At 40.3% G+C, this 17,747-nt stretch overlaps 1 protein-coding gene across 7 annotated transcripts in view; it reads left to right on the plus strand.

Annotated features, from left to right (window-relative positions):
* Nha1 (Na[+]/H[+] hydrogen antiporter 1) overlaps positions 1 to 17,657 on the plus strand; it is a 34,678-nt gene extending 17,021 nt beyond the window's left edge. For all 7 annotated transcript variants that reach the window (XM_071794144.1, XM_071794125.1, XM_071794134.1 and 4 more), the window contains 5 exons: positions 1,335 to 1,709; positions 8,248 to 8,512; positions 11,378 to 11,578; positions 13,693 to 13,857; positions 15,690 to 17,657. In XM_071794144.1, the coding sequence (XP_071650245.1) occupies positions 1,335 to 1,709; positions 8,248 to 8,512; positions 11,378 to 11,578; positions 13,693 to 13,857; positions 15,690 to 16,217 (1,534 nt within the window). In that variant the 3' untranslated portion in view covers positions 16,218 to 17,657. The remainder of the gene's footprint in view (positions 1 to 1,334; positions 1,710 to 8,247; positions 8,513 to 11,377; positions 11,579 to 13,692; positions 13,858 to 15,689) is intronic.
* Positions 17,658 to 17,747: the final 90 nt, after the last annotated feature.

The following is a 17,747-nucleotide window of genomic DNA, read 5'->3' on the forward strand; positions in this document are numbered from 1 at the left end:
ACATTACATCGAATTTATCTGGTAGCAAGAAATTAATTGGAACTATTGGAAGCTCAATTACAGAGTTATTCGCACATAATAAGCAGAATAATAGAGTACGAATATACTATCAGTATTTTCTTCGAAATGTGCGACCAATACATTATTGATTAGCTTGAATGAATTATTAATTCTTTATGACTTATGAATGAGTGTATAACATAAATTATAAACACGCTCTCAATTCTACATATAATGAATTTGTTAACGAAATTATTATTGCACACACAGCATAATGCAATCTAATAAACTACTACCGTGTAAAGTTGTATACCAAATTAACCATTACGTTGCTCAACAAAGGCATGTAGACAGATATAACAACAATTATCGTTAGTTATCACATTATCACACTAAATCTAAGCTAGTTTTACAGTTAGAAATTATCTCCGCGGATAAGCCAGTAAATACTGAATAGATTGAAGCTATTGACACTCGTACTTGAAGGCATTAATTCGAGCAAACTTGGTCTGAGCGAATAATACAATGATACGTTAAATGGAGATAGCTCTGAAACGTGATTTTTATTCAACAAATTTTATTAACATTCACAAAATGCTAGATATTCTATATAATTAAAAATTAAGATATTTTTAGTCTTACTTGATATTTTTTCGTCATAATAAATATATTATTTTATGTATTGTTGCGTTAAATTAGTAGGTATTATAAATTAAATTTACATATATGTGTAGTTTTAAGTTGTAGAAGCAATTAATTCTATTCTTTATAAAAACTGCAAAATGCGTGTATTGTATAAAACTGTAATATAAACATTTTAAATGCAAAATTACAAAATTTAAAATACTATTGAAACTGACGTTTAAAAATACAATTTCACATAAAAGATTCGTTATACTGAAAATAGCATAGCGTGTAGTACAAATTGGATTAAAAGCCCACAGTAACGCACGTTTCTTTTTATTTGTTTTGAACTTACTCTTATCTTTATTTTTATCAAGAAATAGACGAGCGCATTCTCGTGTGCGGCGTGCGCGATACGCGATCTCTATCTCTATCGCGCACATTCCACATGATTAATTTTCATTAGGTAATCCCGCTACCTACAGATAGTTATTTTTGTTAGTTAAGAGAAACTACTGAATATGTTTGCCCACGCATTAATTCCTTTGAAACAGAAAATTAACCGGCCTATGGCCGGCTACGTTCGATCCTCGAATTATAGAAATTAGGAAGCGTCTCGAGGAAAAACCGAAAAAAATATTATTGGCTTCAAGGTTCTGTCGCATTTCAATGTCCTACCACGCTCTTCATCTGATTTACGTCTCTTCCAGATCGTGGCTATATCTATTTTGCGCCCGATGTCATGGTCGCGACGACACACCGTCGTGGGAGCCGCCAGGATGGAGAAGAGCGTGTCCACAACCGTTCTGTCCAACGTACAGGAAATTCGCTCGGGTTCTGTGCCTCTTTCTTTTGGGTCTGCTGCTCTGGGGTGTCGTCTATTCGGTGATCGGCAATGACGCCGCCCCGGGTGGCCAGCTGTTTGGATTGGCCGCTCTGTGCATCGCCGCGCATTTCGGGGGTTGGCTGATCTCTTTGACCACTCTTCCGGCCTTGATTGGTATGCTGATCACCGGTCTAATATTGCAAAATGTCGGACTCGTCAAGATCGAAGGACAGTACACCGTGGTAGTCTCCAATCTACGGTGAGTCTGCTTTCGTGTTCAAAGAATATCCTCGATGTGAGGTTCTTATCGAATATCTTATTTCTAGTTGAAACGAAAAAAGTTTCCGAAGTGTCAGCAAAAATTGTCAGATGTCAGCAAAAATTGTCAGGTGTCAGCGACGATCTTTTCAATTTAATTTAAAAATTGATATAAAAATATTTTAATAATGGGATAATTGCGAAGGAATATTAATTTATGAAATTATTATTTAACTGCGTGCACTAAATATATTTTTGGAAATTTAATTCGAATTTTATTATACATTATTTTATTACATTTGCAAAATTTATTTTTCTCTAATTAATTAAAGAAGTTAATTAATTTGATTTATAAATTCAATTAAATTAATAACTATTTTTGTTGTAAAAAAATCATTCAAAAATCTATTTAATTGAAATGGAAGAGGTCACCTCGATCAAATTAGATAATAATGTAATTTATGAATCCCAGACTCGAAAGGTAAAAAGTGGAAATTTTAAAAATAAAACATGACGATTATCTGAAAAGTGATATTTTCGGAAAAGTGAAATAGTAATATAATTCTTTCGACAAATAAAATAATTTGACTTGCTGAATAAACGAAATTTGGTTGCGTGAAAGTTTTATCCCCTGTCATGTGAGATATAAAGTAATAGGGAATAAAAGTTTTTAAAAACTCCCGTTTCATTGAAATATAGGAAAGTTTACTAACAATTATATTCTACATCATTTTGGGTAAAATCAACTGCCACTTTAAATCGGGCGTCGGATTTTATTTGGCGAACGGAGGATAGAAACATAGAAAAGCATAGAGAACCCTTGATGGACCAATTTCTTACGTAAACTCGAGGCTGAACCGGTTAAATCGCTTTTTCATTGCGAACAGTCGTTATCTCTACTCACGTGTCATTATTGGAAAAACGTGTCATTATTGACGACGACGACAACGACGACGACGGCGGTGGCGGCGACGACAATGACGACGATTACCCGAAGGTCCCTCGAAAGTCTCCGAGAGTAGCGATCAACTTGTCGCGATCGCAAGGTGGCCGCTTTTTAAGGTCGAGGTCTAACGACGGTGAATCGCCGCGGACACGCACGACAACGGCTCTATGCACGGCATAACAAGTGCGGCTTTAGCGGCAATCAAATTCAAGCTGCATCCTCGCTAACGAATGCCGCTGACAAAAGGATCGGATAAGATCCGTCGAGTTTCCCGCAATCAGCTGCCTTCTCTCCTCGCGCGCGTGCAATGGCTCTTCAAGGTTTCCCCATATTTTATGATAGGAGAACATGTTTATCCGTAATCACACGCAGACTGTGTGCGTGAGCCTTTGATCCTAGCGTTCTCCGACAACCAAAGTAAAATGATAAACTACTCTAGCTCCAGCACACAATTCGTTTATGTTAATATAAAATTAGAATTCCAACGTGCATTTAGGTATGAAAAGTATGTAAATACTTATGAAACCTTTAACTTCCCGGCGCGTGTACTTGACCCACTTTGCCGCACTGATCGATGTCATCACGATGTCATTACCGAAGTTGACGAAACCCGTCGACTTCGTCTCTCCTTCGGTAAAATCTTTAGAACTAGTTTTCCATGGGATTAAACATAACTTCTTAATCCGCGCACGTTTGAGTGATTTTGTATTAGTTTGCAAGTGACATATTAGATTCCGTTAAATTTCCATCTTACGATAACTAAGTTACCATGAAGATGTATTTCGAATTAACGTTCAAAGAAGGATATATGTTGAGTTTGAACTATCCATTACTAAGAAACGACCTGTAAAATTTCCCAGTGCGGTAACGAGCAGTCAAAGGACGTTCCAACAAACGATTCCATTAATATAAAATGTCTGCAATTATCATTATTACGTCAATTATCGTCGATTGGCACCAAGATTTCAATTTCTTTCGAAATAATTTTCCACAACTGTTGGTTTGAATTTGCTCGATCATCATCCTTTCGATTGGTCAAATTCGCCTTATGACTCGAATAGCCTACTAATGACAGAGACACGTAGCTAGAATCGTTAATACTGGCGAGCCATGGGTCACCATAGAAAACGTTATGCCTGACCTTGCTAGGAAATTAATCGACACGTCGCGGTTGACAGCTTTATTTATTATCGGCGAAATATTACCCTTTTGTTAAGAAAAAAAATCTTTTTTACAAATAGGGAATAGCGAGAGAGGCAATCGGAGCCACGCGCGGTAATTATTGCGCAATCAATGTATAGTCAATAAGATAAAATATATTAGTCAATACATATTCGGACGTTTCGACACTTTCTTTCTGTCATCTTCAGCGTGTAAACAAAATTAATATACATGAAAATTACAAACGATATAAGATTAACGGTCAAAAAATCCATAATGATATTTGGTACTTTGAACAAACGAATAACGCATTTTTCAGCCTGCGTGTAATAATATATCTTTTTTACATTTGATTTATAGCAGTCGTTGCGAATCCTTTTTGTAAATTCTGATAAAATTCAAAATGACAGCTAGTTGAATTTTTTAAAGATTAATAAATTGCTTTACATAGTTTTTATAATGAAAGTTTTTGTCATAAATCACGTTAAACACATGTTTTATTAACGAATACATTTCTTTGAACGTTAATTATTGAGAAACCGCACTGAGAGAAATATGTAAGTGAACTGTCTGATTGTTTATCTATAGAGTAAAAGTAATATAAATAACGCTCATAGTAGTATATCAATTAATATAAGTAACGGCGTATTTTTTTTTTTTCAGAATTTATCTCTTCAAGTATTTACGAAGAAATCATTCACCTCGAGCACATAATATTATATATATATGTACATTACGCAATGTACATTAGACGTTTCGTAATATGGCCTTTTCTTTCCTGAGGTTGCGAAGATATCTCCGTAATCTGCTGATCCATTTTATTATCGATATATACACTCAGATTTATTGATAAGTATCGCAAGATAAGGAGTTTGCATTGCACGGATATGCAATTTTCAGTAGCGTGTGAAACGAGATCCCGTCGAAGGCGGACTACACAAAAGAACTACTCAAAAGAATGAGGAGTCGTGGCCATATAAAATCGTGTAACTTACGAATTTGTTCAACAACGATTAAAAATAAAGATGATCAGCAACTGTCAGTATTATGGCACGAAAAACAGTACTTAAAGGCACCATAAAAGATTGTACAGTTTTGAGGAAACGATGTCGCGATGTCAGTTATAATACCGGTTCGACGATTTCTTCAATGGCTCGCCTGTCACATTTATTCCACGTGACTTCGCGTGTCACTGCTCCAACTTTTCGATTCATTATTCATTGTAGTTGGAAGATAATGCCAAGGTTACACGAAGATTAAGCCGACTCTACCGAGGTGACGTTGTGGAGACTTCTAAAAGTCGTCTTAATCTTGAAAATGGTCCGTTAAATTTTCGCATTATGCAGATTGGATGTCGAACATATTGAACTGATGGAGAATGGTTAGGTACGTTTTTGACGGGGCTGTCGATAGGACTCTGTCAAACGCGGGGATTAAATGTATAGCGCCAGCTTTAGCGGGCGTTTACGCGCATCGTTAGGAGGAGTCATGTACGCCTAAGCTAAATGCAGCTAAATACAAGCAAACATAGGCCGCGCGTTGTAAGCGATTTGCGTGCGCGTTCGCTTAGGCGAATCTACCCTCTGTATGCCCGCGTAAACAACCCCCCAGAAGCCGCGGTCCACATCGACTGCAAGACTAATAAAGTGATCAAACCGCGGTCGGGCGCTTATTGACATGTGCAATTTACTGTCAGACATTACGAAACGGCCGAAATGCAATAGCTGCGAAGCAGGACAGCGCGTAAGCTGTTACGTATTCGATGCGTTTTGCGATACAATTTTCCAATCATTAAAAATGTTATCGCGTGGGTCGACGGAAGTTCCTTAATAAGAATGCCCTTATAAATTGACAAAGTAGCCAGAAGTGTAGTCAGAAACTTTATAGAATAAAAATATTAGTTATTTACTTCACGTATTATATTTCAACTTTTCTCAATATCGATCGTGAAAGAATTTTTCTCATAATCATTTCCTTCATTTGTTCGAGAAAACTTTCCGTTGCGATATCTCAGCAATGCGAGCCGCGTCGTTCGTTTCTTCGCGTATTTTTTCGTTCCGGAGAGACTCACGCTTCCACGTCGATAAGACGTACGAGCGCGAATCTCCCGTAAATATCCTCGCGACACACGCGTACCTACGGCGTTCTGCGCGACACAATTTACACGACTCGCTAGAAGGTGTCCTGACGGTTTATTTCGAAAAAAAATTCTTTTGATCTTGTGATGTTGAAGCGACACGGTGTTAATTACAGATACGACTATTCAGCTTTCCGCTCAGTGGTGCTCGCATAGAGAAAAAAAGTTTTAACTTTTACACTTTCTTTAAAAAAAACTAATTTTTTAGAGAGGACAATTTTCTAAATAAAAGAAATTTACTTACTTTATATTCATAAGATATAAGCAAATGCATTTATTATAATATCATAAAACTTGATAATTTTATATGTTTGAACCGTTATATAGTTGTTGATGCATAAGGAAGTTTTATCATATTATTGTTCTTCTTGGTCTTTTGTCTCTTCGCAAAATCCTTCTGAGGCACGACATGATGCAGCAATGCGACGATTCCGTTAACTCCGCTCGTTTACTGACGCGGACGTCGATCGTAAATTATTACGGCACAATGATTACCGTCTTCGAAGCAAGATTACTTTTAATCTACAAGGAAAACCAGAGTAGAAATCGCATGACTCGACGGTAGGTCTCCGTTCCTTAATGGTCACTTAGAGTTTATTAATTCTTCGATGATACGCAAGTATTTGATCGACGACGCACGCGGAAAGGTTCATCGATTACCGCGACGGCGATCATTGTTCCGCGTGACGGGGAACCTCGTCAGGAGGAATCTCCCAGGAAATCGGATGTAACGATACGCCGAAAGCTTGAAAGACTGAAGATTGAAATTTCCGCACGTTAATTCGATATCCAACGTGCCAAACAACTGCGCTTTGCAATTTAAATGAAACGCCAGTGAGGGCATCCGCGCCGTACTGAATTATGTCTATATAATCAAATATTCATTTTCGTTTATATAATCATGAAGTCATACGGATCGCCCATATGTTTCATATGGTCGCGTGGTCACGTTATATTACATGACAATTAAGCAAACATCGAGACGGGCATTTCGCGCTTCACGAAATGCTATGCAAATGTATTCGGTATTACCAATTATCGCGATTTCACCGATATATGGTACACGGTTTACTACCGATGTTCATATATACCTGTCTTGATTATATTTTTATTACTCGCAGTCCTGCCACGCGGCTAAAGCGACTGATAAAAGTGCCGGGAATTAACCCTTCTGCTACCGGGGAGGTAATTAAATTAACATAGAGCAACCTTTTTCTCCATCGTGCTTTAATTAATAATTAAAAAAAACCTTTCGTTGCCGTATTGTGGCGCGTGTGAATAGAAAATTTATCCATTTGAAACTTAAAACACGCGGCTGAAAGGCTACGCCGTTTCATTTTAGCGTGTAATATAACAACACAATGCATATAATAACGATGATAATCACCTGCGCGTGTGATTTTATTTTGCCTTTAAATAATTATAATTAAATCCAAAATCCATGCGCGATATTAAGATCAGCGGGAAACCGTTTTTCATGGCGCAGGGACATTATACCTGTATGTGGAATATTACACACGCTGGGAATAATTAATAATATTAATACAATACAGTTTTGAGAGAGAGAGAGAGAGAAAGCGAGAAGGGATGTACCACACGTTATGTCGATGTAAATTCGACGCTTTTCCCTGCGATCGGAAGGCGACGCGACGCGACGTCACGCAAGATGCACCGGTCGCCCGTGCAGCGACTTCGTAAACCTTTCTCTCGCCGGGAGAAACTCGTAATAGGATAAGTTTCCGAGGGTGTGCCTTTCCTAAACAGGTTTTTGAAAGTTCGAGACAACCGAGGCTACAACGATCGCCCCGTACCTGAATTTTCATCGCAAGCTCCGCGCCGCGCCAACTTTTGTCGCGCGTTCCAGATTTGTGGATGCGAAGCCTCGGAAGACATACGAATTGCAGAAAGGGATACGTCGACCGGTTCTCTCCCTTTCCCCCCTTCCCTTCTCCCCTTTGCAAAGTAGTTGGTTAACTTCTTTCCGCGAACGTTGTATCGAACTTGAAAATATGCGTTGGTCAAGACTATGCTTAGAGAGCGCGTTTTACCTCTAACTACTTTCGCAAAGAAAAAGAGGTTTTTTGTTCGAGAAAAGTTTCCTCCATTTTCTGGCAGATATTCTTTCCGCAGCAATCGAGCCCTCAGCTGCCTGCCAATACTAATACGCGTCGAAACGGGTTATTATATGTTTATTTTTATTGTATTACTAATTATTATATTATTACTAATATAATATTATAATTATTATACAGTTATTATAATTATATATTTTCTTTATCGTTCTTTTCTTTGCAGAAAAATCGCCTTGGTTATCATACTTACCAGAGCAGGTCTGGACCTCGATCCAACCGCTCTGAAAAGATTAAAAGTCACCGTACCGAAGCTGGGCTTGATACCGTGGGTGGTGGAAGCTACGGTGGTCGCTACGTTGACGAAATACCTCTTGGATTTGCCCTGGGTGTGGGGTTTTCTCCTCGGAAGCGTCATAGCAGCTGTCTCGCCAGCCGTAGTGGTGCCCTGCCTGTTCAGGCTACGTAGCAAGGGCTACGGAGTCGCCAAGGTAAGGCCGCTTATTCTCTCGGTCCTTTGTTGGAATATTTGAATATTCACCCGTCGCGAGATCTCTCTTGCCTTTCATTCGTAAGAACGATCATAAGTCTTCTGGAACTAATTTCACCCGACTCCCGTACATTAGGTAGTAAAATAGATTTATACTAGATCTAGACTAAGCGGATGATAAATGGCGGAGTTAACATAATTTTCCCTTAAGAATAATTAAGATTTACTACCGTCCAAAGACGTTTATCGACGCGCCGTTATTTTCTCTCTTTTCTACAATCTTACGATACGGCAATATATTTTTCTACCGCATCTGTTTCGCAAATGCAATTATAATTCTATCGGTGCCTGCGATTATAAAATTTATGCGGAGAGGAAATTGAAGGGAACAGGGCTCTGGAAGCGTTTAGAAAGGTAAATATCACTCTCTATATATTTACATGGATCGGGGGTGCCATGGTATCGCGAGTCGTTAAATTAATATTTAATCGTAATTGCCCGAGTAATTGGATTACGTCGCGGTTCATGTTTTATATTAATCGAATACGCGAGCAAAGCGAATTTATGTAGCAGCCCCCATACACGCCCGCCCATGTTTGACGCGCTCGACATTAGCGTATTAGACGGGTTTCCATGTTAATGAACGCAACGCGAGAGTAATTAAATTTCTTTCGTTCCGTTATACATGCCGGCATAACGATAACCGTGAAACGTTTCAGCCGGGGTTGAATATCGTTCTTGCGAAAGTGATTTCGCAAATCCGCCTACGGCACGATATTTCGCATGCCTCGCTTCGCGAATCTCCGAATCAAGATTATTTAAACCGATCGGTGGTCATCCCGCTGCACGCAATCGCAGTAATCGCACGTGAATTTCCTTCCCGATCGATCTAATTACGAGCGCGTCGGAAGAGACCGCGCGGAGAGGATCACGCGAATTTGCAAAATGCTCGCGACGCGCAGCAGAGCGTAAAGGGCGACTCGATGATACAAGAAAGGGCCGGGGTCTGCGCGCAGCAGAATAAAGACGAGTCGAAGGGAAACGTACCGGACTTAAATAATTCAGTTTGGAAAATGGAGCGGAAGACGCTTGAAGAGTACAAAGACCATTGCGGTGAATGCGATATTCATGAGCCGAAAGATCCGGACGATACTTCTTCATTTGGCGGCACGTAATGCAATGCGGCGGCCGGAGGGGGACGGTCCCGACGTGATGCCGCAAACGCGGAATCCGCGGTCAGAACCCCTTTCCCCCCTGATGCCCGTCGGCCGCGAAATCGGGGATTCTTATCGCGTCGCGGACGGAAAAGTCTCACGACGAGACGTTGACCGATCGTTGGTTGTGCAAGCTTACGAGCATCCTACGAATATCCGCAAGCACCCACGGGGGCACGGGTTCGTGATGAGCGGGGGGAAGGGGGCGACGGGGGAAACTCGAACGCTGACCTCCTCCGCTGATCTCGCGCTTGCGATCGTGTGCCGCGATCTATTAGACGTCTTCCTCCTCTTTCTCTCTTTCTCCCCCCGTGTGTAACTAGTCCAACTCCGAGAATCGCGATAGTCGGCGGACTTAAATCCCCGAACGAGCTATCGTGACACCGATAACACTGCCCGGGCCCGCGCCAGAATCGTGCTCGAGTGTCGTCAACCATTCTCAATAGAGCCCCGTCCGGTCCTCTCTTTCTCTTCGATTCTTTCAGAACCCGGCGTCTTTGTTTCATAAGACCTTAAATATCTTGATCTTCTCCTCGCGGATTATTTTTCTAGGTCGACTGACAATCCCGCTGGCATTCTTTTAAGAGGTTTTTGGATGGATCGCTTTCGAGATTTAAACCATACCGTTGATTATTCCGCAGAATAAATGGACATGTGTGGGTTTCCGTGTTCATACTCTCTCGCATCTGAAATTATACAATGCACGGCATTGTATAATATTTATTTAGTAAACGAATAATTTTCGCGTTGTAATTAAACGAAGAACATTGAAAATAAACGAATAAATGAAGAATATCATAAATAAATAGAATCTAATTATCTCTTTCTCTATTTCCTCCGTTTATTATTTATTCTATTGTGAAAGTCGCAAACGTGACGCAAAACATCGTTGTTCGTAAAATGAAACAACGGTGTACCGAACCGGTCTTCGAAACTGTGTCATTACAAATAAGAGAACAGAAAAGTTTTATTCGTTCTAATGAACACCAAGTTAGAAAGAGCTGATTTTTCTTTCCTCCTTGCAGCTTTTCTTTTTCGTTAGCCTCCGGCATCGCTCTATCGCCCGTCTTACTTCCGGAAAAAGATTCTTTTTGGTCTATCTGTACATTCGTGCAGGCGTTTCTTAATCACTTTGAAGTCGCTCGAAATCTGTTCGTTCCACAAGTGTGGCGATAAAAAATTCTCATTAACGAACTGCATGTAAACCGAATCCAGTGTCTTAAGGTGAACACTTTAGTCGTCTGAAATGCTTTCTTTTCTCGTTTGTCTTTTTTTTTACGTAACTGTTTCACGAAAGTCTCCCCGCCGTTAAATGTATAATGTTACGTAGAAATCCACGACTGAATAATATAACGTAACGCTGAATTCTAAATATATTTACATTATTAATAAATCGCTAAATGGTCAATGTATATTCGTGGCTACTTCTGTACACAGTTGTGCATAATGCAATATGTTATGAAATTATATTCCGCGTTGATATCGCTCGGTATCGGAATCCGATTCCGTCGTTCTCCCGTTTACAGGCACGATTATCACTAATACGAATCTTTTGCGACATGCGCCGTCGGTCCCATTTCGATCGTACAGGTACGTAAACAAAATTTTGACGTAACATCAATTTTCTTAACGAGCGGTGATATGTTTTCCAGGGCATCCCGACGCTGATCATCGCCGTAGCTGGAATCGACGATGCGGCGTCCGTGGCGGTTTTCGGTATCGTGAAGAGCGTCATGTTTTCTCACGACGCGTTGTGGTACCAGATTCTTCAGGGGCCTATCGCGATTATCGGCGGTCTGGGATTCGGCATCATGTGGGGCTGGTTGGCCAAATACGTGCCGGAAAAGGGCGACGTAAGTATTACGCATTGAGAATTACGATTCTGCGAGCCACGTTTTCTGCGGGCGCGACGCGCGAACGAAAATTTTTATGAGGGAGAGAGAGAGAGAGAGAGAGAGAGAGAAAAATTACTTACTCTCGAGCGTATCGGACATCGGAGAGGCGCGAAGAGACGTGGAGTCTCTGCGCCGTGCCGCAGATGCGTTTTGAACGTTCTCTTTAAATTGCAACCTTATAGCCACCGTTCGCAAGTTATGACAGCCGCGGTGCGGAAAAACGTGCCTTCGAGAAAAAGCGGGTTAAAGTTTGCAATATATGTAACACAGCGGCCTGTATATTTTCTGCTACCCTCGAAATTTTCCCACTGTTCGATTCTTAAAGCACGCGTGCCAGAAATACGAAAAATATTATTTTAAAAAATAACAGTGTAATGATAAATCTTTTCAAAATTTCAAAAAACAGAAACGTCCTCTTAGTCGCTTCGTCATGAGAAATTGTCCGTGAAATTAACGTACTTTACTTTATGATCGTTACGTACATATGGGTCGCCTGATTCCGCGAGATCGCAAATTGACTGTTCCAGCGCGAGGTATAAGAATAAAGGGGTTGCGGCGGAAATAGGGTCAACCAGCGGGGAGTCGTTCACCCCACACCGCGCCGCGCGATGAATCTCTCTCGCGCCCGCACTAGATTTCGCTACATACCGCGAAAGCACTCGCGGGGATCGAGCACATGAGCGAAAATCCGAATAAATCTACTATCGCCGGATAAATCCACTTATGCGGTTATCGTCTGGCCGTGAAAATCCTGTAAACACTTTATGAATTGTGTACCGGAGATCGGTGTACCAGAGATTCCCGCATCCGCAAACCGCCGAGTATCTTTCGGCGGCAAAAACGTTTACATTTTCTCGCTCGACGGCGCTTCAAACGAGTTTAATCGTGTTGGAAATTACTAGCAATTTTCCGAAGGATCTTAAATTCTCTCTTTAATAAAAATAGAACACTTCTTCGGGACATTATTTCTCAAGCGTCTTTGCTCTTCCCCGTATTGCGTGGGAATCGCCATTTACTTTTTTAAAATCTCAAAGTTATTTGAAACGTCTGTTTACTCAGAGATACGCGTTCATATTTAATGTAAAAATCGAGAGGTTTATAATTAGCGTAACTGCCTTGCGCAAATAGAGCCGTCCTGGATAAGTTGTTATAATTGAAGGATGCCCAAAGTTAGAATTGGTTCTCGATTGGAAAATAACGACGTGACTATAAAAATAACGCTCTTTTAATCTTTCTGAAAGCAGAATTTTTTGAAACAATACGTTTATTTTCCGACGATATACATCCGTTATTTGAACGGGAATCGTCATCAGCGATCATCCGGCGATTCCTCCATTGATCGCGAAAGATTTGAAATTCAATTCAATTTGCCCGGGAACCTCGGGAGGCTTTAGGAACGTCGATGTACTAAATGTTGGCGCGGATTCGACGAAGAAGTCGTCGGGTACTTGGTTACTGCATCGCCACCTCATCGTATCTAAAGTATCGTTCACGTGAGGATTAGCGCCGTTGCACTGCGGCGGTGGTTGCAGCATTCTTAGCTCACTGTAACCTGATTTATCCGGTTTCGGATAAACTTAAACTGTTACAACGTGCACTAGGTCAAGAGGATGTATTTTCAGAGGAATGCATTTAAAGCCGCCGCTTTGTTCGCAAATGCTAGTTAAATCTTACTTGTTTGCTAAGTTTACATCGCTTTGCCAAACGCTCCCTTGGCATGGGATCCCTCGGGTATTACGAGATATTTAAAATTAATTTCTCTTAATTTGCGACTTCCATTATACTTATTTTAATAGTTCTTGTAAGTTATAAAAAAGTTCGTGCTTTTTTCTTTTTATCGCTGTTTGAACATTCAGAGCGCATTACAAGCTTATATACCTTATATATATCAACTTGATGTTGTTGCCCAACTACATCATTTACTCTTACATGTATCAAGCGTGTATATGTCAAAGGAAGGAGGCCATATTTCGAAACTTATCTTTCGTAATGAAATCAATAAATCACTTCGTAATCGTGATGCAGCGCTTTCCATTAGGTCCTAACGCTTCGTTTATGTGCTAATGTTGTAGCCCTTCATGGTGCCTCTAAGAGTGCTGATGTTACTCGGGGGTGGCCTGCTGGCGGTTTTCGGCAGCGAGGCAATCGAGCTCGGCGGTGCCGGGCCGCTTGCGGTCGTGGCTGCAGCTTTCGTCAGCTGTTACTTTTGGCAGCAAGAAGGCTGGGACGTGGATGATGTAAGTATACATTTTTAATGTGTACGTCATAAAATTTATACGAGTTCAATCCGATGAATAAGTGATCGAAAAGAAATTCACATGCGAATTTCACGCGTACATACATATATATTAAAAAATAATTTCAACTTTCACAGAACACATATTGAATTTCTGAATTATTCTCGTGAACGCTGACAGGCTTTGACGATTTAACGGATAAAAAGCGATGTTAAATGATTAAATAATTCGAGATAACGGATAACGTTGACGTTTGAGGATATTTTGAATTTCGCAATTCCCGTCTAAGTGCAAGGGATATTAAATATTTAATCTCTCAGTGGAAGAAAGGGGTGTAAGGGGGGAAGAGAGGTGTCGCGCAGTTTCGCTCTCCTGGCCCAACAACTCGAATCTCGTGAAATATTCAGGTCGACGTATCGTCGTCACTATTCGTCGGGGTGCGGATTGGGAGTCAACTGGCTCGTTCGTATTTCCGCATCGCGTCGCATTCCCCGCTGTCGGCGGTGGCGGAGGCGGCGGCGACACGTTCTTTCGCACACGTTTCGTGACATGACTGTAACCAGCATCTGTCGATATTACCGCCGTATGATATGCACGTCGTATGTTGCACGCCGGCATAATTTATCCCGGCTAGATTAATTACTACGGAACAATCGCGCGACAAGGCGGTGACAGTAAAATGCCTTTTTGCCTCAAATAATGAAATAATTTATTCTGATAAAGCACTTCTCTTTTCCGATACGTACGGTTAAATATAAATTACATTCCATCGTCCTTTTTCAAGATTCATCCGGCTAGATTTGATTAAACATAATTACATGTACAGGTACAGGTATATATCTTCGAATAACACGATTAATTGGTTATTGAAAACCGTGTTATTCGAGACTGTAGGATTCGTACAATTTTGGGGATCACGTTTCGTGCTATTGAAAAAACAGTGCAATTCAAGACTCCAGAGCCATATAAAATTGGGCATTTGATTTCAAGGGATTATTTAAAAAAAAATTTTTTAAAAGCAGGATTGTCACAATTTTCACCACGCTATTCGAGACTCTGTGTAATTCAAGTAGGTACTGTGTTATTCGAGAGTTACCTGTATATCTGTAAAAATTATTGATAGGAAACTAAATTGTTTTTTAAGAACCCAAAATTTAATAATTAATCAATTAATAAATTAAATATTATCTCTAATTAAATTTTAATATTATTTACTTAACGCTGTATACGAAAAGTTGTGTAAAAAAACATTTGTGTTACTTATAATTTTCTTGTATCTGCGGGGCATACCACATGCATTATCCGGAAATTGCATGGAATTAAATTAAATAAATCAATATCGACGAGATTTCCTACGCACCACAGGCTCGTGTAAACAATAGCGGTAAATACGAGCTTGCACACCACGTGAACTCTGGATATTCTGCATTTCCATGCAACGCTGGAAGATTTCCATATCCCGATATCGAGAGCGCATGGACAATGCGATGCGAGATATCATCGCCGAATACCGAATCGGCTCTCCTTTAGAGGAAAATTTGTGGAAAATGTCATTGTATTCGCGGCGTTTTAACATCTATCGTTGCGCATCTCGGCAAATCGAATTAAATTGCCGCTGTTATTGTCCTTTTATTTCATTCATTGAATATCACTCTTCCGGAATTTAAATATAAAGAAAATAAATAAAACAGTATAATTGGCTTATTTATAGAAAATTCTAACAAATGGAATTCAGATTCAATCAATGTGAATTTACAATAAAATTTGTACGTCCACAAATTTAAGCCCGTGTGATCGTAGCCGTGTACATGTCTTTTTTTTTTTTTTGGCAGAATCCAGTGGCCACATCTTTCGAGATCTTCTGGATGATATTTGAGCCGATCTTGTTCGGCGTTACCGGCACGCAGATCAAGATCAACGAGCTCGAAGGAAAAACCGTCTATCTCGGACTAGGCTGTTTGGTTGCCGGTATCGTCATCCGTATCGGAGCGACGGTACTGGTCGGGATTGGTTCCAAGCTCAATCTCAAGGAGAAGGTGTTCATCGCTCTATCCTGGATGGCTAAGGCGACTGTGCAGGCGGCCCTGGGGCCCGTCACCCTCGACGAGGTCGACAAGAACGATCAGCAGCAGGTCGAGTACGCCGAGACGGTGCTGATGATGTGCGTGCTCTCGGTACTTCTGACCGCGCCGGCGGGTGCCATCATCATCTCGCTCTCAGGACCGAAGCTGCTGACGAAGACCACCGCGCCGGTCACCCCGCCGGAAGCTTGGAAGACGCGCAGACCGTCGATGCGCGACATCTCGATCATCAATGAGGACCCGGACCTCGAGGAGACCGCGAACGAGAGGAAGCCCTGACAGTCGCATTTAATTCGCATTCAGACTATTCAGAGCCAAGTTAGTAGGAGTCCGCCCTCATTCCTCGGCGTCCTGAGAGTGCCTAAACGTGCCTTATTTTAGCTATCCGAAACACGACTTAACGATCATAGGCTTAATGTCTATCCGATCACTGGTGAGATATTATCAACTAGATTTAATGTTAGCTGACTTATATCTATAGCTAATGGTTGAAAATGAAGTAATAATAGCGATATCTCAGCGATGTCGTAGCTGGAACTTTTATCCTGAGTTATGCGCGGAGAGGAGATTTTATTCAACCTGGACGTTAAATCGTCGATATCGTTATGCTTTAAATGGAGAAGCGATCGAACTTTTAAGCGATGATCCTAATCCATGCAACAATTTTTCGTATGAAATGAGAGGACGATCGACGATTGGCTGCATCTTGCATATCCGTACAATAATGCAAAATTGAAGGATTGCGTTTATTTAAGGATTTTATGTTCTTATAGGATTTGGGAATCCGTAAGTCCATAAATTGAGAATTTCATGGATGCCGTGATCTTGGAACTTATTATACTACACGCGCGCGCGTGCAACTTGTTGACGAATTTATAATTGTTATAATTATTTTTATTATAATTATAATTGTATATCTTATTATACATAATCATAATTATAATAATATCCATTTCTTTTCTTGATCACTCTATTTTTAAGCACGGAATCTATTAGCAAGACGCTGCGAATGTCTTTTATTACACTTACGTATGTTGTTTTAATGAATTCCTTGCCGATATTGACCCTGATAGTGTTTTTAAACAAGAAGAGAGACTGTGCTACGGGGGAGGTATCTATGTGCTAGTAATAATTTTATCGATAACACGTAGCAGTTTTATTGATTCACTTGTTATTCAACATTAACTTTTACGGGTAATTTATGTTTATTCCTTGCGGAAGCAAATCGTTCGTTTGGACGACAGGTTACCATGTGACACACGAAGACATTTTTGTAATATGTACCAACGAGAGACTTGATTGTGCGCTGGTTTGCTAATACAATATTAAGTGATTTTGGAAGCTCTATGAGTGATTGATTTATAGGTATTGGCCGTATGACGGACCATATGATTTTAAGCGTGCGTTTATGTCGGAAAGAAGTGAATCGCATGAGTCTGGCATTAGAATCGTCGGCTACAAAGTTATGCCACGTAATATCTTACAATTAATCTTTTTTGAGAAGTTTTTTCAGTGAAAGGAGAAAAGCGAGTTCAAGTCTTGTAGTGTGACATGAGAGTTTATTCTCGACGGAAGCGCGCGTCTAAGAATACGTCCTGGATACATTCTCGACGCATCCTACATAGTGTAAACAGATATATATTGTTGATATGTTGTTGCAAGAAATCATTTTAAACTTCATTTGAATATACATTTAAAATAAAAGCAGATTTTGCTATCCGTGGAGTTTCTAATATTTATTTAATTCCTATCGATTGTTATCGAGAAAAATAATTAATTGCCATAACAGCAGGTGCGGCAGATAAAATG

This window comes from Temnothorax longispinosus, chromosome 1, assembly GCF_030848805.1.
Source record: "Temnothorax longispinosus isolate EJ_2023e chromosome 1, Tlon_JGU_v1, whole genome shotgun sequence".
NCBI classification, from domain to species: domain Eukaryota; kingdom Metazoa; phylum Arthropoda; class Insecta; order Hymenoptera; family Formicidae; genus Temnothorax; species Temnothorax longispinosus.